This window comes from Macrotis lagotis, chromosome 1 (genome assembly GCF_037893015.1).
Source record: "Macrotis lagotis isolate mMagLag1 chromosome 1, bilby.v1.9.chrom.fasta, whole genome shotgun sequence".
NCBI lineage: Eukaryota > Metazoa > Chordata > Mammalia > Peramelemorphia > Peramelidae > Macrotis > Macrotis lagotis.
Genome location: NC_133658.1, coordinates 480,409,018 through 480,435,727, shown reverse-complemented (window position 1 = coordinate 480,435,727; position 26,710 = coordinate 480,409,018). Strand labels below are relative to the sequence as shown.

The window sequence follows — 26,710 nt, the reverse complement described above, 5'->3', positions numbered from 1 at the left end:
CAGGACTTAGCAGCAACTACATTGGAAGCTCGTAGGGCTTGGAATATAATATATCGGAAGGCAAAAGAGCTTAGAATGCAGCCAAGTATGAACTACCCAGCAAGGCTGAATGTCCTCTTCCAGGGAAAAAGTTGGACTTTCAATGAACCAGGGGAATTTCAAAGGTTCCTTTTGGAATGGCCAGAGCTGAACAGAAGGTTTGATCTTCAGATACAGGACTCAGGTGAAGCATGGAGATTGGAGGAGAGGGGGGGAAATATGAGGGACTTAATGATGATGAACTGTATGTATTCCTGCACAGAAAAACGACACTGATAAAACTCATATGAACCTTCTCAGTTAATAGAGCAGGTAGAGGGAGCTTTTATAGTTGAAGCACAGGAGAAAGCTGAATTTGAAGATAAAATATGGTGTAAAAATGGAGTCAATAGAAAAAAAGGGAAATGTAATGGGAGAAAGAAAAAGGAGAGGGGGAATAGGCCAAGATATTTCATATAATAAGATTTTTCTTTATTACAATGAGCTATTGCAATGTTATGGAAGGGGGGAGACAAGGGGGAATGAGGGAACCTTTGCTCTCATCAGAGGTGACTAGGAGAGGAAACAGCATATATACTCAATGGGGTATAGGCATCTGGAGCAAGAAGGAGGGGAGAGAAGGGGGAAGGGGTGTGGATGTGAATAAAGGAGGAGAGGATGGACCATGGGGGGAGAGTGGTCAGATATAACACATTTTCTTTTTTACTTCTTGCAAGGGGCTGGGATTGGAAGGTCTGTCCAGGACCATAGCGCCAGGTGGATTCTGGGCCTAAGGGGTGGTATGGGGGCTCAGGGCTTCTTAGCCCCAGGACCAGGGATCTGTCTGCTGTGCCACTCAGCGACCCTACAGCAGAGTCAGAGTGAAAGGAGAGAGAAAATATAGTACATGGTAGTGGAGAAATAAGAAAGGAGGGAGTTGGGATCAGCAATGGCAACCTTGGAAAAATATGGAAGCAACTTTTGTGATGGACTTACCATAAAGAATGCAATCCACCCATGACAGAGTTGTTGGTGTTGGAACAAAGACTGAAGCACATTTTTTACTATTATTATTTGGGGGAGGGTGCAAGGCAAATGGGGCTGGGTGGCCTGCTTGGGGCCACATAGCAGGGTGATCTTTGGGTGTCTGAGGCCGGATTTGGACCCAGGTGCTCCTGGCTCAAGGGCCAATGCTCTGTCTGCCACCCAGCCACCCCTGTTATTATTACTATTTTATTTTATTTTGGGTCTTTTTTTCCCTTCTTTTTGGTTTTTGCAGGGCAGTGGGGATCGGGTGGCTTGCATGTCACACAGCTGGGTGATTGTTGGGTCTATGGGGCTGGATGTGGGCTCAGGTGCTCGTGGCTCCAGGGCTGGTGCTTCGTCCATTGCACCACCTGGCCATACCTACAATTATTACTAATATTTTTTTAATTTTAATTTTTTTCTCTCCCCTTTACTTTATCACCCAAGCAAGTCTATATTCATGGGGGGAGGGGTATTTTGTTTACTCTTAAACAAGAATATTTTATTAATGTAAAAAATTTGTACAAATGAGAAAAAAATAAAATAAAATTATATATATATATATATAAAATTTTAAAAAATCAGAGCAAGTAGATTACTGCTAGATCCAGCCACTAGCATATGCTTGTTCAGAGGAACAGAACTTTTGGTATGAGATTACCCTAATAGTTTTGAAGGTTTCAGAATGGAGTAGACACTAGAACTGAGACTCTGCTTTGCTCCTGGGGTCTAAGTCACACTGTTGCTGCCTGCTTCTCTTGTAAATGGGTTAGGACCTGTTACCATTCCCACCAATGTATAGCATGCCTACTCAAGTATCCCCTCCTTAGTTTGACCTGTGTTTGCGAACTAGAATTGTAAAGAGGATGTCAAATGTGGAGGACAATAAACACTTATCTTTGGTCCACAGCCTTAACTTGTGTTGGAATGCTCCAAGTTCCTACCCAGACCCCATCCTCATAGGAGTTATTATCCCCATTTTATAGTTAAGATAATTGAATCAAAGAGAGATTAAATGATTTGCCCAAGGTCACACAACTAGTAAATGTCTGAGTCTAGATTTGAACTCCCACATATAGTCTTATCTTCTTATCTCCTGGCCCAGCGCAATCTATACTTTGTCACATAGATATCCAGTGTCAGAGTAAGGATTTGGACCTGGGTTTCCTGATTACAATTTCAGTATTGTCTGTTATTCTATACTGCCTTTTTTACTCTATTCCTCTGGGGTTTGTCACTGATTTTAATGTTGGTTATATTGATTGTTGCTTTCACAATGTAGTGGATTTCACTGAAAATATTTTGTAGGGTAGCAGAGATTACTATGATTGTTGTTCAGTCATTTCAGGGTTGTCTGACTCTTCATGACCTATTTGGGATTTTCTTAGCAAAAATACTGGAGGGATTTGCCATTTCCTACTTCATCTCATTTTACAGAAGAGGAAACTGAGGCAAACAGGGCTAAGTGACTTCCCCAGAGTAATTATCTAAAGTCATATTTGGACTCAGGAAGATGAGTCTTTGTGACTTCAGGCCTAGGACTCTATCCACTATGCTACCAAGTCCCACTGTGATTAATACAATATTATCTTTTAATTGGAGCTTATCCTTTTTGTCATAGAGGGAGTAAGTGTTAGAGTTGCTAGTCAAATACAGATTCTGTTACACCATCCCTAGTGTACTCTCCACCACTACATCTCTCATTTTTAATGATGTTGACCAATACCTTAGATGAGCCTAGATCTCCTTGTTCTGATTCTTATTTAGTATTGAAACTTAAGTGGGTCATTTTATAAATTTATTTGGGTGATTGCATGTATTATATAAATTTTGTACATTTTGTACATGAAGCCTTGTAAAATTTTTACACATGTGGAGAAGACTCTTTGACTGTAGAAGGTCTTCAGTTTTGTCTTTTGTTTTACTAAGTGACATGCTTTCATAAAAACAGTAAATAATAGAGCAAGAGCTTATAAATTCACTATACCTCACGCAATTGTACAATAATTCTCAGGAAAGAATCTGATGTCACTTGCTTAAGCTTTATTGTGAGTTCAAGGCACTGTGTTATTTCTGGGTGAAAATTTAGTTTCTATTTCTAACTGTGAACCAAAGAACTTTATTGAAAATAAAAAGAATTTCAGGTATCAATGAGCATATGGAAAGATATTTAGAGGAATAGTAAAGTCTTTTGAGAATTCCTGAAATTATACAAGATAGGCTACTACTCTGATAACTCATAAGGTCAGTCCTGAAAATATTTCATATCTTAAATATTTTAAAAATTACTTTCATTATATTACTTTTTACAGGCTCAATTGTTTAACAAATCAGTTCACTTTGATTATCAAATTTTTCCAGGAATATGAAGGAGAACGCAATGAGGCGAAAGAACGACATGGATATGGGAAAGCAAGATTGCCCAATGGGGATAGGTATGAAGGACAATATGAACATGGCAAAAGACATGGTCAGGTAAGATTAAATGTCTTGAGTGAATTTTTCCTCTAAAAAATTGTATCTTGAATTTTTTAGGTTATATTTTAACTCTGGAGTTACAAAAAAAATATGTTTCAGGGGATCTACAGATTTAAAAATGGTGCTCGATACATTGGGGAATATCGAGAAAATAAAAAACATGGTCACGGCACTTTTTTCTATGCAGATGGATCACAATATGAAGGTAAAATTGTTTCATAAGTTAAATATTACTATTTCAACATAAGAAAGCCAGTTTGATTTTTTTCATTTGATGACTGAGCTTATCTGCGAATATTGGAGTACATGAGGGAAGCTCCAAATTCTTTGGTTCAATCAGTCAAAAGACAATTATTGAGTATCTGGCATTATAATATCACTGTCAGATATACTAGAGAAATGAAAATGTAGTTCCTTCAAGAACTTTATAATCTGAATCCAGTCTCACATTATAATTAACTAGCTGTGTGACCTTGGGCAAGTCACTTAACCCCACTGCTGCCTTGTTAAAAATAAAAAAAAACTTTATAATCTGAGCAGTAAAATTATTTGAACTTATAAAGAGAAATGACTTAAGGTATCTTATTAATAAATGCCAAAAATAATCATCGCTTTAAAATTTCATTTTGTGTTGGTATGTTCAAAAAACACTTTTCAGAGATATAAAGAAGAAAAAACCTGAGAATAGCATTAGCTAGAGTCTGAATGTGGGGGATGACACAAGCAAAGGATCAGTTGGAGATATTGGAGAGTAATAAAAGTCTGACCAAAACATAATGGTCATGTTTAGAAACAATGGGAGGCAAAAAAAAAAAAAAACCTACAAAGTTTTACTGGGGCTAGATTGTGCCCTCTAGTACCAAGCTAAGTAGTTTAAGACATTATCTATGGGGCCACTAGGTGGCGTAGTGGATAAAGCACCGGCCTTGGAGTCAGGAGTACCTGGGTTCAAATCCGGCCTCAGCCACTTAATAATTACCTAGCTGTGTGGCCTTGGGCAAGCCACTTAACCCCATTTGCCTTGAAAAAACCTAAAAAACAAAGACATTATCTAGTAAGTAGTGAGAAATAATCGAAGGATTTGGAGTAAATGATTGGTATAATCCATATGTTTTAGGATTATTCCAAATTAATTGGGAAGAAATGAATAGTAAGTTCATAAAACACAGCAAAAGCTGGTATTGAGGCAGTTTTGATGAAGGTCTTTACAAAGTATTTATTTAACTGAATTTATTTATTTATTTATCCTGAAGTTTTCTTTCACCTAAAAAAACGCATCAGGTAAATTCTTTACTTTTCTTACTAATAATTTCGCCTTCATTGTCAAAGATAATATTTCAGTAAGTATTTATTTAATCACTTCTATAAGACAAACATTGTGCTAAGTACTGGATAAATGAAGAAAGGAAACATACAGGCCCTGATCTCAAGGAGTTAAAAATTTAATTGGTATATTCTAAAGGTAGAGAAAATATAAAGGAAATTACATTCTTAAATCTATCTTTGATCAACAAAGAACCTGCTCTGAAGAAGAAATATCAGGAACTATGGAGGAACATAATTATGCAATTTTTCATCTCAACACATCCAAAAGAGAAGCCATTATCTTTAACTGACCTTAATTTTCTTGTTTTGATTAGAGCATCACTATCCTCCAAGGCATTTAAGCTTATAATCTTAGAATCTTATTCTATTTCACATTTCTTTTCTTTTCTTTTTTTTTTTTTGCAAGGCAAATGGGGTTAAGTGGCTTGCCCAAGGCCACACAGCTAGGTAATTATTAAGTGTCTGAGGCCGGATTTGAACTCAGGTACTCCTGACTCCAGGGTTGGTGCTCTATCCACTACGCCACCTAGCGGTCCCTCTTTCACATTTCTTATAACCTTGTCTGGTGGATTCTACATCCACAGCTCTGATACTTATTCTCTTATCTCTACTTGTCCAAACAATTTCCAATAGCCTTCTGATAGTTCTCCTTACCTTAAGTATTTCTCCTTTTCAGTGAATTCTTCTAGATACCATAAAACTCCCTAAGGTAATATTTCCAAAGCATGACTCTTCCTTGTTCAAGAAGATTCAGTGACTTCTTATTGACCCTATGCTCAAATTCAGGATCCTACATTTTGCTTTTAAAATTCTTCATATTCTAAATCCAACCTACCATTCTAGGCTTATTATATATTACTCCCCTTAAAAAGGTCTATGTTGGGGGCAGCTAGGTGGCACAGTGGATAGAGCACCGGCCTTGGAGTCAGGAGTACCTGAGTTCAAATGTGGCCTCAGACACTTAATAATTACCTAGCTGTGTGGCCTTGGGCAAGCCACTTAACCCCATTGCCTTGCAAAAACTAAAAAAAAAAAAAGGTCTATATTGCATCCAAAATGACCTTTTTGTTGTTTCGTAGCCAGACTATTCTATCTGCATATCTGTGCCTCTTCCGTACACTGTGCCTTTTTCCTTACTTCAACTTTCTGGAATTTACAGTTGACCTTCCAAATTCAATTCAGGGGCTTTACTTTGAGTCTCTCCAAATGCTAATGCTTCTATCCTCTTCCAAAATTGCTGTATCTTTACTTTGAGTGTATATGTATGTGTATGTATGTATATATATATATATATATATATATATATATATATATATATAAATATAGCATAGTAAATAATCACATTATATACATTTTAAAAATTTATTGATTTTTATATCGCCTTCAGTTGTTTTTAACTATTTTATTATTTTTATTTTTCAAGTAACAAACATTTATTTTATGAATCTCTTTCCTACTATCATTAATTCACACTTCTCCACTGAACAAACTATTAAAAAGTAAAACAAAAACAAATCTCTCAGTATATAGCTATTTATCCTATAAAGACACTGTCACATGAGCAGTATCTAAAAATGTGTGTCTCTTTCTACATATTAAGTTTTTTACCCTGTCAGGAACGAGTGTCATATATCTTCTTCATTCTTTTGTACCCTTGGCTTATAAGAGTGTTGATCATAATTCTAAAAATTTTCAAAATTGTTTTTCTCTGTAAAATCATAGTATAAATTGTTCTAATAGTTCTGCATCAATTAATAAAGATCTTCCCAGTGTCCTCTGAAATTGTTCATTCTATCATTACTCATTGTTTAAATATTGCACATTTCATTATTTCTTATTACATCCACACAAACAAATACATTTTTCTTTCAACTATTCTGTGATAGGAAGATGCACTTTTAGTCTCAAATTTTACTATCATTAAAAAGAGCTTCTATAAGTATTTTTAAACAAATGGATTCTTTTCCTCTTTTCTTGACATCTTTGGGATGTAGGTCTACTAGTGGTATAGTTGGGCAAAAGTATAATTTAACAACTTCCTGGACCTAGTTCTCTGCTTTCCAGAGTGCATAAACAAATCTGAAATTCCACCAACTTTGTACTCCTCTCCTGTTTTAAGGGGTTTTTTTTAGATTTTTTTTTCAAGGCAATGGGTTTAAGTGGCTTGCCCAAGGCCACATGTCTAGGTAATTATTAACTGTCTGAGGGCGGATTTGAACCCAGGTACTCCTGACTCCAAGGCCAGTGCTCTATTCACTACACCACCTAGCTGCCCTTCACTGTGCCACCTAGCTGCCTTCTCCTCTCCTGTTTTGCTCCAGACTTACCATTCTGAGAGATATGAGATAGAATTCCAAAGTTCTTTAAATTTGCATTTCTCTTATTATTGGTCATTCAAAACATTTTTCATATTTTTTTAGTAACTTGAAGTCATATCTTCTAGCCATTTATATGTTTAGGGATGGGTTTTAGGCTTGCTCTGAAAGCTATGATTTCCTATAGTCAAAAGTTTTTTATTATTCAAACAATATTTCTATTCAGATGTATATGTATTACAACAGTGAATTATAAAATTTCAAAGACAGACAAGATTGTATTTCTTATGCTGACATGTTTTTGTTTTTGTTTTTTGCATTGTCAATTTCAGGAGACTGGGTAAATGATGAAAAAAGTGGTTTTGGAGTTTATCGCTATCCAAATAAGGATACATATACAGGAGAATGGTTTGCTGGCCAAAGGTTTGTTTTTTTATTTATTGTTTTATTGTTTTTTCAAGCTTATATTTTTATTTTGGTAAGTAGAAGTCTCTAATATGTTTTCAGATTTATTATTGAAAATTCATAACAATAAAATCTACAATTCTCAAATGCTTACATGAGTTGGAAAGAAAACATTCTGGAAAATATCTGCCTCTCAAGAACACTATGCTCTCATTATCAACAGAGCATAGAAGACTATAGGAGATAGAATGCTAAGCTTAGATTCGGGTTATGGTGGTCAGTTCAATTCAGGGTGCTGAAATCTAAAGAGTGCTCATGGAACTTACCTTTAGTAATGTATACAAAAACAGTTTAGAACTAAGGTAGAAAAAATAATTAGGAAATTATTCTCTTTTCTCCTTTTTCTCTGCATCATTACTTTGTCCATCATTTTATAAAACTTTCCTGTGTGTAAAAATCTAGTTATAGCTCTGAGTAGACTTTAATTATAAATTATCCTCTTATACTTAACTCTATTTGACCAGAGATAATCATTTAACCTCTTTCAATCTTAGTTTTCTCATCTGTAAAATGGAATATCAATATATGTAATATCTATCTCATAGTATCATTGTGAATCTCAAATGAAATAGTGTATATACATCACTTAGTAAAATGTAGTATTCCATATAAATATATAGCTATTGTCATAGGAGGGCTTGTGTTGAAACAGAGAAGAATTATAATCCCATACTCAACTTCTAGGAATTTCTTTGTGTGCCATTTAGAGTGTTATACTATTACTATAACCAACCATCATGTTTAAAAACCTATATTTGGTTCCATGGTTGACTCCTCTGTCTAAGCATAGACAGGATTTTTCAACCTCTTTGTCCAGAGAACAAATATTTCTCGTTTTGTAACTATGTAACTTCCTGTCTGGGATACCATTCCAAGTCACTTTGGCATATTGAGGCCTCAGAGGATTCAAGGTATTCAAGTGGTTCCGCACTCTAGCTCAGGAGATCTCACCAGTGAGTTTGCCTACAAAAATCAGCCAGAGGATACAGTTGACCAAGAGTCATCTACTTTTTATTTGTAAAATTTTTTTGTAATTTTTTTTTACTTTTTTGCTTGTAAGTAATGCAAGGTATAGTAATAAAATATCTTTTCAATAAACTTGGATTGTACTATCCCTTAAAAACCCAAAACATTAATTGAAAAAGCAATATTCACATAGAGGTCAAAAGTAGAGAAGCATACACATAGGAAATATGAATACTTAAGAAGGCTATATATATTCTTCTCAACTCCTCCTTTCTTCCTCTCTATTGCAATAGGTCTTTTGTACGCTTTATGCAATGTGATTAACCCCATTCAATCTCTTCTATCCTCCCATCTCTTTACTGTCCCCCTTTTTAAGGAGATATTGTTTTTAACACATTCTATCAGTCACTGATAAGTCATGAATGACCATAACTTCTGGCTAAATATATTCTCTCTAATTGAGTTACAGTTCTCAAGAGTTATGAGAATTTTTCTCCCATGTGGGGATATAGCCAGTTTCATCTTATTGGAGAGTAGTTTTTTTCTTTACCCTTTTTTTTGACCTTTTCATGTGTCTCTTGAGTCTCCTGTTTGATGTCCAAATTCTTTATTTAGCCCTGGTCTTTTTATCAGGGAAAGTTGGTGGTCTCCTATTTTATTAAATGTCCATCTTTTCCCCTGGAAAAGAAAGCTCAGTTTTTCCAAACTCCCTTGCTCTTGGAATATCTCAATCCAGGCCTTTTGATTCTTTAATGTTGATGCAGCCAGGTCCTGTGTAATCCCTTCCTGTGGTTTCTAGTTATCTAAATCATTTCTTTCTGGCTGCTTGCAGGGTTTTGTCTTTGATCTAATAATTCTGGAATGTGTCCAAAATATTCCTTAGTGTTTTCATTTGGAGATCCCTTTCCAGAGGAGATCAACGTAGTCTTTTAATCACTATTTTGCCCTCTGGTTCCATGATGTTAGGGCAATTTTCTATCACTAACTCCTATAATATGGAGTCTAGGCTTTTTTCTCCTCAATGTTTTCAGGAAGACCAACAATTCTTAAGTTGTCTCTCCTTGTTCTATTCTCTAGGTCAGTGGTTTTGCCAATGAGGCATTTTACATTTTCTTCTATTTTTTGGTTTTGTTTAATGGGTTCTTGTTGTTTCATGAAGTCACTAGTTTCCACAGATTTCATTTTTTTTAAGAGAAGAATTTTCTTCATTTACCTTTTGCAGCTCCTTTTCCAATTGGTCAATTCTATTTTTAAAGGAGTTTTCCATTTGCCCAATTGAGGTTTTGAGAGAATTGTTTTCTTTTTGCATTCATCCAATTGTATTTCCCAAGGATTTGTTTTCTTGTTGCAAGATGTTAATTTTCTCTTGAGCTTCTTTTCCCAATTTTTTCAATTGATTTTTAAACTGTTTCCTGATTTCTTCAAGGCAGTCTTTCTGGGCTGGAGACCAATTCATATTCTCCTCAGAGGTTCTAGATCTCTCTGAGTTAGGTTCTTTGCCTTCAAAGTAATTTTCAATGGGCCCCCCTTTAAACTGGCCTTTCTTCATTTTTCTAAGATCTTGTATTGAGGGAGGGGCTGGTTCACAGCTCTTTGGTGTTGAGCTCCCTAGAGGCTTTGCTGATTGGGTTTAGTAGCTCCAAGTTAGCCAGTCAGTAGAGGGTGCTAGAGGCTTTGCTTACTTGGCTTAGTAACTCTAAGTGGGCTGGTCAGTAGGGGTTGCTGATTGCTTTCTCTGGCATGTCTGGTGACCTTGATTTGAGGCCCTCTCCCTAGGCCTGTAGGGGGTGTGGGGCCCAGCTGTATACTGTTATCTAGAACAATGTGAGCTGGGCCCTGGGGCAAGGTAGTTAATCTTTCTATTCAGCTGAGGGAGTTCTGCTGCCCATGCCTGAGCCTGGGTGGTGGGGGGTGGTGGCTGTTCTTCTGTTCTGGAAAGAGGGCTCCATTGAAATGAAAGTATGGAGCTCATGGTTCTCCAGGCCAGCCCAGCCCAGCGGGTTGGTGTCCAGCCACACTCTGCAGCTCTTTGTACTGGGAATCACCCTCCAGCTCCACTAGAGCTCCCCAGACCTCCATGCCCACAGTCAAAGCCTTTGTGGCTGATCTCAGGTTAATCTGGCTCTCACCCTGCCCCTGCTGGCTCTCTTCTCTTCTCTCAGCTTACCCACACTCCCCTGAGACAGACCTTGTTTATAGATGCTCTTCTCATAGCTTCTCTTTCTGGGTTTTGTTGATTGAATTTCTTTTAAGAGCTTTCTTTCATATTATTTCTGAGGGAAAGCCAGGAGACCTTAGCACAGTCCCTGGCTTCTCTCCACCATCTTAGTTGGAAGTCTATATATTGTTTACAAACAACAACTTATATATGTATTCTTTATATGCATAAGTATACATATATATATATATATGTATATATATATATATATATATATATATATATATATATTCCTTTTCAGTACCATTTAAAAGAATGTCATAGATATTTTAAATCTAGTTTCTCCAGCACTGTGTACAATTCTACAGTTTCCCTTTTGTTTATGTTTCTTTTATATTTGTCCAAAATTGAGAGAGAATTAAGTTTCCTGCTATTACTATATACTTCTTGTAAATTCAGTTCATTATTTTTCTTTATAAATTTATATCTTAAAGCATATGAGTTTGCTATTGATTTGATATTTATAGTTCCTTTTGCCATATTGTTATTTCCTTGTTTATTATTTATATGCCGGGAATTTTTGTTTTTCCTTTTTCTAATCACATAATTACACCTAGAGCCACACACAAGACTCTATAATAAGGAGTACCTTCTCAATTGGAAGCCAAGGGGAAGGCAAAGGCAAAGGGATTTGTCAGAAGAGACTCTTAGAGAAGCAAGAGAATTACTAAGAAAATCCAGAGCATTAGCATGTCATTCACATTGTACATCCCTTCCAGACAGAGCACATGGGTTGGTTGAGGAGTTTTTGAGTACTAGTGCATTAAGGATTATGGATTCACTTTCTCTGCTGTTAATTCATCATTTTATTATGTTATTAGAGGTCTTAAACTCTTGATCTGTGAAAATAGTTCTAATTAGTTCACCTCTTGTATATAATAGGACAGCTAGCTGTACTCATATACCTGTGCTCAAAACTGACCTCCAACACTTATTAGCTGTGTGACCCTAAACAAATTACTTAGCTGTTTGCCTCAGTTTCTCATCTGTAAAATATATTGGATAGGTTAGAGAAGGAAATGGCAGATCCTTCAGTATCTTTGCTAAGAAAACACCCAAAGAAGAGCTGGACTGAAAAACAACTGAATAATAACACATAATTCTTATTTGGAGAGGTTTGAGAAATAGTAAGAATCAGAGAAAATGTCTGGACCTCCATCTTGTTGGTGGCGTGTCCCAGAAGTCCTATATATAATATATCCCAGATAGAAATCTGACCTTACCCCACACTAGAACAATCAGGCTGAATTCTCCTTCCCATAATGCTGTCTTTTGTTTTAATATGCCATCATCTGGCAAAGTGTGCCACCACATGTTTTACCCCTTTTCCTGTTAGTTATGTATCTATCATTAAATCAACTCTATCATTTCTCTGGAAAAGAATGGGTCATTATGCTTCCTTTTACTCTGCTCACAAATCCTGCACTCTTCCAAACCAAAACATTCCTCCTTGACCATCACTTCCTTATATTGGGATATCTTGTTTTATTGTACTTTGTTTTATTGTGTTTTTGCAAACATTGGGTTGTGTTGGTTTTTTACAAATGAAAGGTTTTTGGCAAACTTGCCTCTAGCAAGTCTATGAGTCATTTTTCCAACAGCATGTACTCACATGATGTTTCTATGTTACATTTTGCTAATTTTTACAATATTTCAAACTTATTCATTATTATTATGATTTGTTTTGATGATCAGTAATCAATGGTCATTAATATTATTGTAATTGTTTTGGGGTGCCACAAACGATGCCCATATAAGACTGTGAACTTAACTGATAAATGTCTCTGTTTTGACTGCTCTACCTATCAGCTATTCTTCTATCTCTCTTCCTTTCCTCGGGCCTCCCTATGTACTGAAACATAATATTGAAGAATATTACAAAAACTTAGTTGAAAAAGCAGCAATAGCAACATATGTGATTGAGAAATTTTGTGTGAAAGGAAGAGTCAATCTATGTGGCAAACTTCATTGTTATATTAATTTTTAAAATTGCCACAGCCACCTCAACTTTCAGTAACCAACATTCTGATCAGTCAGCTGCCATCAATACTGAGGCAAAGCCCCCGACCAGCAAAAAGATTACAATCAACTGAAGGTTCAGATGATGGTTAGCATATTTAGCAATAAATTTTTAATATTTTTAATTAAGGTATATATATATTGTTTTTTAAATTTAATATTTTTTAACTTTAATATTTTTTAAATATTTTTTAACTTTAATTTTTTAATTAAGGTATGTATATTGTTTTTTTAACTTACTACTATTGTATGTATAGTATAAACATAACTTTTATATGTACTAGGAAACCCAAAAATCATGTGACTAACTTTATTGCAATATTCGCTTTATTGAAGTGTTCTAGAAGTCAATCAGCAATATCTCTGAGGTGTGCCTATACTGTATTCTCTTATTCAATGGTAATATTTCTATCAATAGCACTTAGCACAGAGCTTGGAACAAAGTGTTCCAAGTACTTTAAAAATACCTCTTCATTTATTCATTCATTGCAGTAGAGAACAGGGAAACTAGAAGTTTTACCTTTGTCTCCATCTCTCTGAAAGGATCAAATAAAAGGATGAAAAAACATGTTTTATTACAGAATGTTTTTTTCTTCACTGATTCCACAATTCATTTGTCAGCAAGGTCAGTTCCTCTCTTAACTTCAAACTCTTAAATCTTCCCATCCACCCACTTCTGTGAGTGGGCAGAGAAAGGGCCCTGGTGCAACCAGCTTCCTTTTGCCAGTTTTCATTCTTATTTTTAGTAGTGCTGTCCTTTGAACTGGGCAAGTATTTTTTTCCCTAACCAGCAGTGTTGTAGAACTCACCTCTATAAGGTTGTGCCTCTTTAAGAACCAAGCTACTATTTAAGTTGTAGGGAACAAATTTTCAAGACAATAAGATGTAATGATGAGTTCCTTTTAGGTAATACTATTGCTGCTCAATCATTTCAACTCTTCAGGACCCCAGTTGGTTTCCTGGCAAAGATATTGGAGTGGTATGACATCTCCTTCTCCAGCTCATTTACATTTGAAGGAGTTGAAGCAAATAGGGTGACTTGTTCAGGGTCTAATAGCAAGTAAGTGTCTGAGGCCACAGCCTCACTCTAATCACTTGTCACAAAGCTGGCCTATCCCATGTAATTCTATACCTCATAATAAATCTAGGCTTTGAGTAAAACATTTGCATATGAAAATAGTAGCCAAGAGAATGACTTTTTTCCTTTAGTATAGACTGTCTGGGAAACCCTGAACACCAAAGTTGTTTGGCTACTATTAGGCAAATAGTCATTGGCTGGTTTTGGATGAAAATTTGAAAAATGGTTACTAAAAGTTAAGATGAATTTGCTTGCTAAGAAACTATGAGGAGCAGAAAATATTAAAGCAACTCCAGTTTGTCTACAATTTCTCTATCTTACCCCTGACTCTGTTTTGCGAACCCCACTCTGTCTGTGACCTTCCTTACTACAGAAAAGGCAAGGACAACCACATCTCCTATTCCTACATTGGAGTCCCCCTTCATCAACCCTTTCTAATTCAGAGGTACTCCATACCCAATTCACTTCCTGCCTAAACTGAAACCAATATAAACGTTGTCTTTTGTTCCTTTATCCTTCCCACTCTGTCATTTGGGGTGGGGCTCAATTGCTGGCAAACTTCATTGGTTCCTAAATTATGCTATTGGTTTTGAGTTATGGTTTGGTTTGGAGTTTTGTTTTTGGTTCTGGTTTGTTGCTGTACCAATAATTTTACTTACAGAACCCAGCCCTGAACTAGGGAGAGTTGTTGAAAAGAAAGGCTGAACTTCTCTTCTCCCATGTTCTTCCTGGGAGATGGGCAAATCTCAGAGGAAACCAAGACTTGAGCATTGAAGTTGATTAACTAAAGTTGGAGGAGGTAGAGGCTATACTTGTCCATGAGGAATAAGCCCAGGGAGTCCCAACAGATAGACCCATTCAATGTCAGAGAAGCAAGTCTCAACTAGCAGTGCAGTGTAGTATCCAACAGAAACAGTGAACCTAAGGATAGCTACATGATGACTCCACAGAGCAAGGACTTCGAGGTCATGAAATACAAGAGTTAGAATTACTTTTTCTCATATATATATATATATATATATATATATACATACATATATATATATATATATATATATATATATATATATATATATATATAATCTCAAATCTCAAATAATTAACTCCTAGCTGAGAATACTAAGGAGCTTATGGTCTAATGGGGAAGACAGCATGCAAACAAATATATACAAAACAAGCTACATGCAGGATAAATAGAAAATAGTTAACAAAGAGAAGGCACTGGAATTAAGAAGGATTGGGGAAGGCTTCCTTCCTGTAAAAGGTGAGATTTTAGTTTGTACTTAAAGGAACCCAGGGAGGTCAGTAGTTGGAGTAGAGGAGGAAAACAGCATTTTGAAATTGTTCCTAAGGGCAATAAGAAACCACTGGAGTTTATTGAGGGGGGTGTCATAATCACACTTTTTTAAAGACCTGTTTCAAGAAAATTATATATACCTGACTATTGGTTGCACTAAGTTTGAGTCCACTCATCCCATGGATTTTGAGTACATTTATGAGAGAGTGTGTTCCAGGTCCAAAGAAGAATGTTTTGTTCCAAATATTCTTAATTAAAATCTTTGTAAATTCTTTTGGTTAAAAACTGATTGTCAATTTGCTAATTATTAAAATGAATCACACAGGTAAGGACTTAGAAGATATCATAGTAGGAAGTTCATTCACAAGCTTAGTCCGGGAAACCAAAGTAACAACCATTCCTCTCTGGATCCAGGTATGGGGAAGCTCTAGAGAGGAAGTAATATTGTGTGGCCAACTGGGATATTTACATTTAAAGACCCCTCTAGAAAGATTTTCCATCTGAAATTGTACTGTTTGAATACCATTCTTTGGTAAGGATCCACTAGAAAAAAAAATTTATTTTCTCTTTTTTTTTAAATAGTAATTGGACAGTATGTTGGACAGCACATTTCCTTTTTCATGCTGAATAATTCCTTTGAGATAACTTTTGCTTAGTTGAATGTTTTAATGCTGATACGTGAATAAATGAATTTATTTCTCATTATGTGTAAATATTACTGTGCTAATGGCTATAAAGATACAAAAGCAGTCTTTGATTTGAAGGAACTCATATTCTAATGGGGATATTCTAAGCTTTAAGTTGATTCTTCCAGCCCAAGTTGAGAGAAGGAAAGAGCTAGAAACTTAAAAGCATGAGGGAAAAACTTCAGTTGGAAAAACCTAGCCTAGGAACAGGAAAAGCATGCCTCCAGAAGCAGATTTAGGAGTATTAAGATTAGAGTTTAGACTAGGGATACCTGGAATCTTCTGGACTGAGGTCAGGAAACTGCAAAACTCTTAACAAGGAGGACAGCTATCAACTCATGCTCTAGGTCAGATCCCCTCTTTCTACTGACTTGTACCAACTCAGCACTACTCCCATAAGAGGAGTAAGAACCCAGATAACACAGATCTGGACCAAACAAAACTCTACTATTCCTTCTAAAAGATCTCAGAGCCTGGCCCTGACACAAAGTCCTACTGAAGGAAGTAAGAATAGAAAAATGAACAATCAGAAGAAGACACTGACCCAAAAGAGCATATACAAGCCACAAACCCAGAAGAAATTTCACAATGTATATAAGTAAAGTCTAAAACAAAAAAGTATGACAACACACTTTAATAGATTTCCTAGAAGAATGAAAAGAGTTTTAAAATGACATAAATTAAATGAAAGTTCTAGAGGAAAGAAGAAAGAAAAGAAACAAAATTTTGCCCAAATAACTACTTCTCTAAAAATTAGAATGGACCAAATAGAAATCAGCAACTCTATGAGACTATAAAAAATTCTAGAACAAAACCAAAGACAGCAAACAAAGTCTGTTAGTGTAGGACTGGCAGAACTTATCCATTTCTATTCCCTCTGAACCAAATTTTTTTTATAATCTAGATTAGCAGATAAGGCATTTTTTATAAATAAACTATAGATCATCTATATTTTAGATAAGTATTTGAAAAGTCTCTTATGGTTTTTATTGATTAGAAATGGGCTAAAAGTTTAACTAGGGGGAGGCTAGGTGGTACAGTGGATAGAGCACCAGCCCTGGAGCCAGGAGTACTTGAGTTCAAATCCAGTCCCAGACACTTAATAATTACCTAGCTGTGGGGCCTTGGGCAAGCCACTTAACCCCATTGCCTTGTAAAAAAAAAAAGTTTAACTAGGTGGATTTAGGACTGGATCAGTAACTGTACTCAAAAAACAATTGTTACAAGTTTGATATCAACCTGGATGAAGGTTTCTGTTTCTGTGTCCCAAGGATTTGCTTTTGTCCCTTTTATTTGAATCATTTATTTAGTCAATAAGCATTTCATAAGCATCTACTATACATCAGGCTCTATATTAAATGCTGGAGGGGAAAAGGCAAAAAACCAGTCCTTACTCTCAAAACAGTCTCAGTCTAATGGGGAAGATAGCAAACAATTAAGTAAAAACAAGATACATTATGAAGTCAGAGATAATCAACAAAGGAAAGGTGCTTGAGTTAAGTGGAATCAGGAAAGAATTCCTGAAGAAGATAGAATTTTTGCATGGGACTTGAAGGAAATCAGGAAGCAGAATTTATTTAACATTTTTATCAATAGAGAGAAGAATGGATAATATCATTAAATTTGAAAATCACACAAAACTGAATGAGAATGTTAATCAAATAACACAGAAGAATGTAAGAAAAATTCAGAAGGCTAGAAGTTAGGCCAAATTTAATAAGATGAAATCTGTGTCAAGAGCCTATGATTTCTTTTGTGTAAAATGACCTCTTCTGATGCAGGTTGTAAAATATCTATCACTTAGAACTTTTTTAATTTCCTGAGGTAAAGAGAGGCTGAGACTTTTCTATGAGCCTGCAGTTAGTGAAGAATATTTAGAAATCACATCTATGTCTTCCCGAAACCAGGTCTAGAACATGGTCCATTTACATATACTATTATTATTCATAGACTGAAATTTAGTGGGGTTGTACCAACATCTTAACTCTTGATTAAAAAAAAAACTTCATTATGTACAAGATGAGGAAAACATGACTAAACAATAATTCATCCATAAAAGATCTAGACTTCAAGATCAGTAAGGGTGTATAAAGTTTATAAACATCCATCAAAGAGGAAGACCAACAGATAATTCATAATTTTCTTTGGATTTCAAGTTAGAATAGACATTATATATTATCTAGTATTAACAATGAAATAGACAAATTCAGTATTAGTCTACTTTGATAAAGGCATAGGGAAGTGTTAGTCCTATTGTATTCTGTTCTCATCAGACCATATTTAAATTAAGAATTAAATTCTTGTTGATACATTTTAGGATGAGCATTAATAAGTTGGAAAGACAAGCAAAGGAGTGTGACCAGGATAGCAAAATGATTTGAGAACATGTAATATGCAATGATCCTTTATAAGAATTCAGGATATTTATATAATATAACAGAAGTGTTGACAGTAATTGTTTTCAAGATTATATAGTATTGTCATGTGAAAGAGAGATTAGACAAGTCCTCTTGGTCCTAGAGAATGCAACTCAATATAATAAGTGAATGTTGCAAAGACAGTTTCAAATTCTGCTATAAGAAAAAGCTTTCTAAAAATCAGAGTTATGTAGAGGGAGCAATGGACTCATTTTGGGATTTTGTAGAATGTATTCTTGTTTAGCTATAAATTGAACTAGATCAAGCTAAGCATTTTGGAAGCCCTTCCTACTCTGAGAAACTATGAGTTTATAAGCATCTGCCAAAGAGGAAGGTTATAATGAATTTCAGTCTTCTTTTTTTTTATTTAGTGCTATAAGGGACTTTAGACATTATCTGGTCCAACCCATTAACTTTGCAGATGAGAAAATTGAGGCCCATAGACTATCTCCCAAAAGTGCCTCAAATACAGAATGATGATCTCCAAAGTCCCTTTGAACTTTAAATCTACAATGATTTGTTTAAAGTGACACAGTTAGTAGAAGAGTCAGGCAAATGAACCCAAATCATTTGACTTCAAAATCCCCTGTTCTTCCCTTTATGTCCTGTAATTTGACTTTATCTTGATTTCAATTTTTTTCAGTAGTGAAACTTTATTTTCCAATCAATTAAACAAAAAACTCTTCAGTTTTAAACTATGCAAAATTTAAAGTATTCTTCCTTAACAGGCATGGGCAAGGAACCTATGTGTATGCTGAGACTGGCTCTAAGTATACTGGTGCTTGGGTAAATGGACAACAAGAAGGAATAGGCGAACTCATTCATCAAAATCATACATACCAGGGCAAGTTCCTGGGGAAAAATGTAAGTAATTTTAAACGTATAACTTTTTAAATTTTTTTTCAAGGCAATGGGGTTAAATTGCTTACCCAAGATCACACAACTAGGCAATTATTAAGTGTCTGAATCTGGATTTGAACTCAGGTCCTCTTGACTCCAGGACTGGTAGTATATCCACTACATCACCTAGCTGTTCCAAAAGTATAACTTTAACATTTTTTAAAAGTTTTTAATTTTAATAAAGATAACAAAATATCTGTCAGCATGTAAAAATTACAAAATAAAAAACTAAAATGAAGTATATATATATATAGATAGATAGATAGATAGATAGCTAGAGAGAGAGAGAGAGAGAGAGAGGTACTCTGAGAAAGGAAATGTGATTGATGTATGAGAGCAATTAAGGTACTTGGCCTCTCTTCATGAATCATCATCTTGACATTTTGCTTTTATTATTAACAGAAGAACAAGATTTAGATGGATTGAGACTTGGTCTCTGAGTATCCCAATAACATTTTTTCTCACATTCCTTTTCCTGCTACCTCACTGTCCCTCTCCAAATATATTAATCAACCCTTTTCAGTCCTTTTTTTAAATAAATATGTTCTCTCCTCAAAAATTGGGAAATCAAGTGCTTATTCTTCAGAAAAGACTCTTGCTCATTTATTATTGAGAGACATTGTTTCTGAGTAATTAATCATTTTATTAACAATGTTAGTATTCTACCATTAAAATGGGTCGGTGACACTTTTGAATGCCAAAGAGAATTATGGTAGTGAGCTCACTGTTTCTTTGCCTTGGAAAAGTGAGTATTCCTAAGAGTGGTAATCAACTGATTAATTAATAAAAGAAAATGAATATTGCAATGAGAAGTGAACCTTTTCTATGTCATTTACTTCTAAATTGCCCAGTCTTGGGCCATCTAGTTAATGAATTCATCCTCACCAAGAACTCTTTAGAGCTGTTTGGACTTCCTGACTTGAGTGGGATCTGAAGAAGATTAAGAATAAAGTTAATTCAATCTCATTATTAGTAATGTCCTTCAGAAATCAAGTTTTGAAATGAAGGTTCTAGAAACAGGTGGGGGAGGATGGTTTGTATCTCCCCAAATCATCAGTTATTAATAATCATTTTCCTCATATAATTGAATATAAACTTTTTTATCTTTTTTACATTCTGTGACAGTCAGCATCAATTTGTGATAATCCTAGTCCTGTGGCAGATGGAGAAGCTTCTTAAAAGTAAAATTCCTATAAACTAAAAAACTACTTGAAGCAATAATTTTAACATAGTAGCAAGATATAAAATAAACATACATAAAGTATTAGCATTTCCATATATGACCAAAAAAGAACAACTGTAAGAGATAAAGAAATTCCATTTAAAGTAATTGCAGATAACATATACTACTTGGGAATCTATCTCCCAAGCAGAAACTATATGAACACAATTACAAAACACTTTTCATAAAAATAAAGTTAGATCTAAACAATTGGAAAAGTCTCAATTGTCCATGATAAGGCTGAGCTAATATAATAAAAATGACAATTCTACCTAAATTTAATTATTTATACAGGGCCATAACAATCAAACTACCAAAAACTACTTAACAGAGCTAGAAAAAATAGTAATAAAATTCATCTGGAGCAACAGAAGGTCAAGAATGCTGAGAGATTTAATAAAAAAGAATAATAAAGAAGCTGACCTAGCTGTGCCAGATCTAAAATTATATTCTAAATTGGCAGTCATTAAAATGTCTGATACTGGCTAAGAGAGAAGTAGATCAGTGGAATAGAATAAGTACAAAAGAAAAAGTAGGAAATGACTAGAGTAATCTACTGCTTAATAAATCCAAAGATTCTAGTTTTTGAGATGAGATAGCTCACTATTTGACCAAAAAAACTGGGAAAACTGGAAAATAGTATGGCAAAATCTCATATCTTATAGTAACGTAAGGTCAAAATGGGTACAGGATTTAAACAAAAAGGGTGATACCATAGGTCAATTAAGAAAACAAGAAATGGGGGGGACAGAGCCAAGATGACGACTGGAGAAGAACCTCTCTTAGGTGCTCTTTGTCTATAATACTTCAAAACTCATAAAATAACAATTCTAACTAAATTTTCAGAACCCACAGAAAGATCCAGTGAGGCAATTCTCCAGTCCAAGATAACCTGGAAAATAGTAGAAAGGCTCTACTCCATGGGGTTAGAGGGGTGGACTGCTAGAGTGAAGGAACTTCAGCCTCCCAGAGGCAGCCCCAGGGTACCTGGGAGCCACAGCTCACAGCAGCAGGGGCAGTTTCCTGACCTACACCCCAAGGAGCACCAGGCACAACTTGGAAGATCAGTGGGAGGACCTCTGCTAGCACATAAAGCCCAGCCCTCAGGGCACTGAGGGAGCAGCAGTGGCCCCTGACAGCCCAGATCCAGGAAACGGAAGCAGGCAGAGCTGGTAAGCAGGAGGCCCCCAGGCAACTGAGCCTTGAGTGCCTGCCAAAGGGAGGCAAGTGGAGAGAGACTTATGAGGTCTGTCTTCTGTACCTGGAACATGACTCTGGGGCTCTGACCATACTCAGGTCCTAATCACAGTCTAGGCCCCCCCATAGAACAGCAGCCCCCCACCCCAGCCCCATGGCAGAGGTGTGTGCTTGTGGTAATTCACAGACCAGGAGGGAAGACAGAGCTTCACACACTGAGATCCTTGTGTGTGAGGAGTTGTCCCAATAATACTCAAAAAGTTCAGGAAGCACCCCCAAACCAGGCATAGACTGGGAAAATGAGTAAACAGAGAAAAAAGAGGACCACCATTGAGAAATACATTGTCTATGATCCCAAGAAGGATCAAAATACTCACTCTGAAGATGAGTAAGTACAAGCTTCTGCATCCAAAGTCTCCAAGAAGACCAGAAATTGGGCTCAGGCTATGAGAGAGCTCAAAAAAGATTTTGAAAAATCAAGTAAGGGAGATAGAAGAAAAATTGGGAAAAGGAATGAGAGAGATGAAGGAAAAAACATGAAAAAGAAGTCAGCAGTTTAGTCAAGGAGATCCAAAAAATGCTGAGGAAAATAACATGTTAAAAACCAGCATAAGTCAAATGGATAAAACAGTTCAAAAAGTTGAGGAGAAGAACGCTTTAAAAAGCAGAATTGACCAGATAGACAAAGGGATAAGAAAGCTCTCCGAGGAAAACAAATCCTTCAGATGTAGAATGGAGCTAAAGGAAGCTGATGAATTTACAAGAAATCAAGACAATACTTCAACACCAAAACAATGAAAGAAGAAAATGTGAAACATGTCATTGAAAAAATGACTGATCTGGAAAACAGATTCAGGAAAGATAATTTAAAAATTATTGGGATACCTGAAAGTCATGATCAGGAAAAGAACCTTCATATCATTTTTAAAGAATTCCTACAGGATAATTGCCCTGATATCCTAGAAGCAGAGAGCAAAATAGAAATTGAGAGAATCCACCAATCTCCCTAGGAAAGAGATCCAAAATAAAAAAAACCCAGGAATATTATAGCCAAGTTCCAGAGCTCCCAAATCAAAGAGAAAATATTACAAGCAACCAATTCAAATATTGTGGAGCTGCAGTCAGGATCACACAGGACTTAGCAACAGCTACATTAAAGACTTGTAGGGCTTGGAATATAATATTCCAGAAGGTAAAAGAGCTTGGAATACAACTGAGAATCAACTACCCAGCAAAACTGAAGATCCTCTTCCAGGGGAAAAGGTGAACTTTCAATGAACCAGGGGAATTTCAATTGTTCCTGTTGAAACAACCAGAGCTGAACAGAAAGTTTGATCTTCAAATACAGGACTCAGGTGAAGCATAGAGAGTGAAGGAGAAAGGGTAAAATATGAGGGCAATGGGTTTGGGGTGGCTTGCCCAGGGTCACACAGCTGGGTGATTGTTGTGTGTCTGGGGCTGGATTTGAGCTTGGTGCTCCTGAGTCCAGGGCCAGTGCACTGTCCACTGCACCACCTAGCTGCCCCTATTATTATTTTTTAATTTTAATTTTTTTCTTTTTCCTTTATTACTCATGAGGGTCTGTATTTTTGCTGGGAGGGGGTATTATGCTTATTCTTAAGCAAGAATATTTTAGTAATGTATAAAAAATCATTTGTACAAAAATAAAAATAATTATAGTAAAAAAAGAACTACTAGACCTTTAAAAAAACAAGAAATAGTCTATCTATCAGATCTATGGAGAGGAGAGAAGTTTATGATCTGTGATCTGAACATTAAAATTTGAAAAATAGATAATTTCAGAGATTAAATTAAAAAGCTTTTATACACACAAAACAAATGCAGCCAAGTTTAGAAGGAATACAAAAAACCAGGAAACAATTTTTACAGCTAGTATTTCTGATAAAGAACTCATTTCTAAAACATATAGAGAACTGCATCAAATTTGCAAGAATACAATTCATTCCCCATTGATAAATGGTAAAGGATATGACCAGGCAGTTTTCAGATGAAGAAAGTAAGGATAAAGTCACATGAAAAAATTCCCTAAATCATTACTGATTAGAGAAATGCAAATTAAAACAACTTTAAGGAATCACCTCACATCTATCAGATTGACTAATATGACAAAAAAGGAAAAATGAACAATGTTGGAAGAGAAAACTGGGACACTAATGCATTGCTGGTCAAGTTGTGGACTGATCCAACCTTCTTAGAGAGCAATTTGGAACCATGCCCAAAGGATAAAAAAGTTGTGCATACCCTTTGATCCAGCAATACTACACTAGAGCTATATCCCAAAGAGTTTATAAAAACAGGAAAAGTCCCACATGTTCAAAACTATATATAGCAGTTCTTTTTTGTAATGGCAAAGAATTGGGAATTAAAAGAATATTAAGCAACTGGGGAATGGCTGAACTGGTTATGGAATATGAATATTATGGAGAACTATTGTTCTGTAAGAAATCATGAGCCAATGGCCTTTAGAAAAACCTGGTAAGATTTGTATGATGCTGAGTGAAATGAACAGAACCAGGAGAACATTATACACATTAATAGTAACACTGTGAGCTAGATCAACTATAATGAACACATTTCTTCTCAACGGTTCAGTGATCAAAGATAACCTGAGACATCTGTTATGGAAAATGAGATTTACATCCAAAAAAATGCTACAAAAAACCAAAATCATGGCGTCTGAAAGCAGAGTAAAGCATGTGGTATTCAAATTTTAAAATTTCTTTTCTTTTTCTTTCTCATATTTTTCCCCATAGTCCTAATTCCTCTTTCTTTCTTTTTTTTTGGGGGGGGGGTTGAGGCAATGGGGTGACATGACTTGTCCAAGGTCATGTAGCTAAGTAAGTATTAAGTTTCTAGGATTGGACTTGAACTCTGGTCCTCCTGACTCCAGGATTGGTGGTCTATCCACGATGTCACCTAGCCACCCCACCTAATTACTTTTTCACAACATAAACCACAAACAGAATTTACAAAGAAAAACAGACAAGCAATCTGAAAGAGCTAGTAATACATTCAATATGTAGGTGAAAGATGAAAATCTTCAATGGGAAAAACAGACTAGATACAATTAGTACTAGATACAATTAGTTCTCAACTTTCACAGGGTTATTGTTACTAGAAAGCAACACAAAATTAAAAAACTGTAAGTGTTGCTACATATGAAGAATAGGTTCCCATGATCACCCAAAACTAATCTTTCACTTAAAATTGTTGAAAATACGTTTTCTTCAAATATTTATAAAAAATATTAAATCTGATAATATGCACTTTTCCTAAGTGACCATGAAATAACCCATAACATCCCATTTATAAAATTAAATAACATATAAAACATTTTTCTCACTAGTAATTCCCTAGAATTCTGTGACCTTTTGTGTTAGCATCAATTAAAATAACATTATTGATTTAATGCAATATTACTTTTCATAATACATGAAATACACAGTATCATAAATTCTATATAACAAAATTCTTAAAACTAAGACACTTTTTAACTTGAATCTTGCTATATCACTATATCAGATGGTGACATGAGAGTTGGCAGCCCTCTGAAAACCAAAGAAGAGATTGATTGTTCAGGTTTTAGTAACTTCTGTTGGAAGATACCAAGACTACTCAAATCTCAGCATTGTCTCTGACACTCTGTCCTTTGCAACTGGTAGAACAAACTGGAGATCATGAAAGTTGGACAAACTTGAAATACTTTTCTCCTTTTTAAAAATAGAGCAAATTGTTGATTTGTTAACATAGATTTTCTGATATGAAGCTTATTTTCCAACTTTTATTTTTTAATTAATTAATTTATTTTTCCCAATTACATGCAAAGATAGTTTTCAACAATCATTTTTGGTAAGGTTTAGCATTTCACATTTTTCCTCCCTCCCTCCTCCTCCAACAGAGAGAAATATAATATAGATTATATATGTATAACCATACTTGTTAAGCATCCATAATGATCATGTTGTAAAAGAAGAATCAGAACAAAAAAGGAAAAAAAAATGAAAGGAAAAATATTTTAAAAAACTGAAAACTAAGTTTAAAAACCAATCTGCATTTACTCTCCATAGTTCTTTTTCTGGATGGGGATGGTATTTTCCATCACAAATCCTTTAGAACTGTCTTTGATTATTGTATTGCTTAGATGAGCAAGTCCATCAGAATTGATCATTACACAATGTTGCTGTTACACATTGTTCTGGTTCTGCTCACTTCCCTCAGTATCAATTCATGCAAGTCTTTCCAGGCTTTTCTTGAAGTCTTTCCCCTCATGATTTCTTACAGAACAATCATACTCCATATATTGATATGCTACAGTTTGTTCAACCATTCCCCAATTGGTGGGCATTCCCTTAATTTTCAATTCTTTGTCACTACAAAAAGAGCTGCTATGGATATTTTTCAACATATGGGACTTTTCCTGTTTTTTTTTAATGATTTTATTGGGAAAAAGACATAATAGTAGTAGTATTGCTATATCAAAGGGTGGTGCCCTTTGGGAATAGTTCCAAATTGTTCTCCAAAGGTTGGATCAATTCACAACTCCACCAACAATGCATTAGTCTCAGTTTTCCTTGATCATTTTCCTTTTTTTTGTCATATTAGCCAATCAGATAGGTATGAATTGTTACCTTAGAGTTGTTTTAATTTGTATTTTTCCAACCAATAATGATTTTGGGCATTTTTTCATGTGACTTTAATTTCTTCATCTGAAAACTGCCTGTTCAAATCCTATGACCATTTATTAATTGGGAAATGACTTGTATTCTTGTAAATTTGACTCAGTTCTCTTTATTGTATGTAGAATTGAATCCTTTATCAGAAACATTAGTTGTAAAAATTGTTTTCCAGTTTTCTGCATTCCTTCTTATCTTGGCTGCATTGGTTTTATTTGTGCAAAACCTTTTTAATTTAATGTAATTTACATTACATTTTATAATATTCTTTTTTTTAATGTAAACTGCTCCTCCTTCCATAAATCTGACAGATAAAGTATTCCTTGTTCTCCTAACTGGCTTATGGCATCTTTTATCTCCAAATCTGTACCTATTTTCATCTTATCTT

General features: G+C 35.2%; 1 protein-coding gene across 1 annotated transcript in view; it reads left to right on the top strand.

Annotated features, from left to right (window-relative positions):
* LOC141506713 (radial spoke head 1 homolog) overlaps window positions 1-26,710 on the top strand; it is a 62,939-nt gene that overhangs the window by 6,892 nt on the left and 29,337 nt on the right. Inside the window, exons 2-5 of the mRNA XM_074213715.1 lie at window positions 3,406-3,519; window positions 3,622-3,727; window positions 7,496-7,586; window positions 19,038-19,173. Coding sequence (XP_074069816.1) covers window positions 3,406-3,519; window positions 3,622-3,727; window positions 7,496-7,586; window positions 19,038-19,173 — 447 coding nt within the window. The remainder of the gene's footprint in view (window positions 1-3,405; window positions 3,520-3,621; window positions 3,728-7,495; window positions 7,587-19,037; window positions 19,174-26,710) is intronic.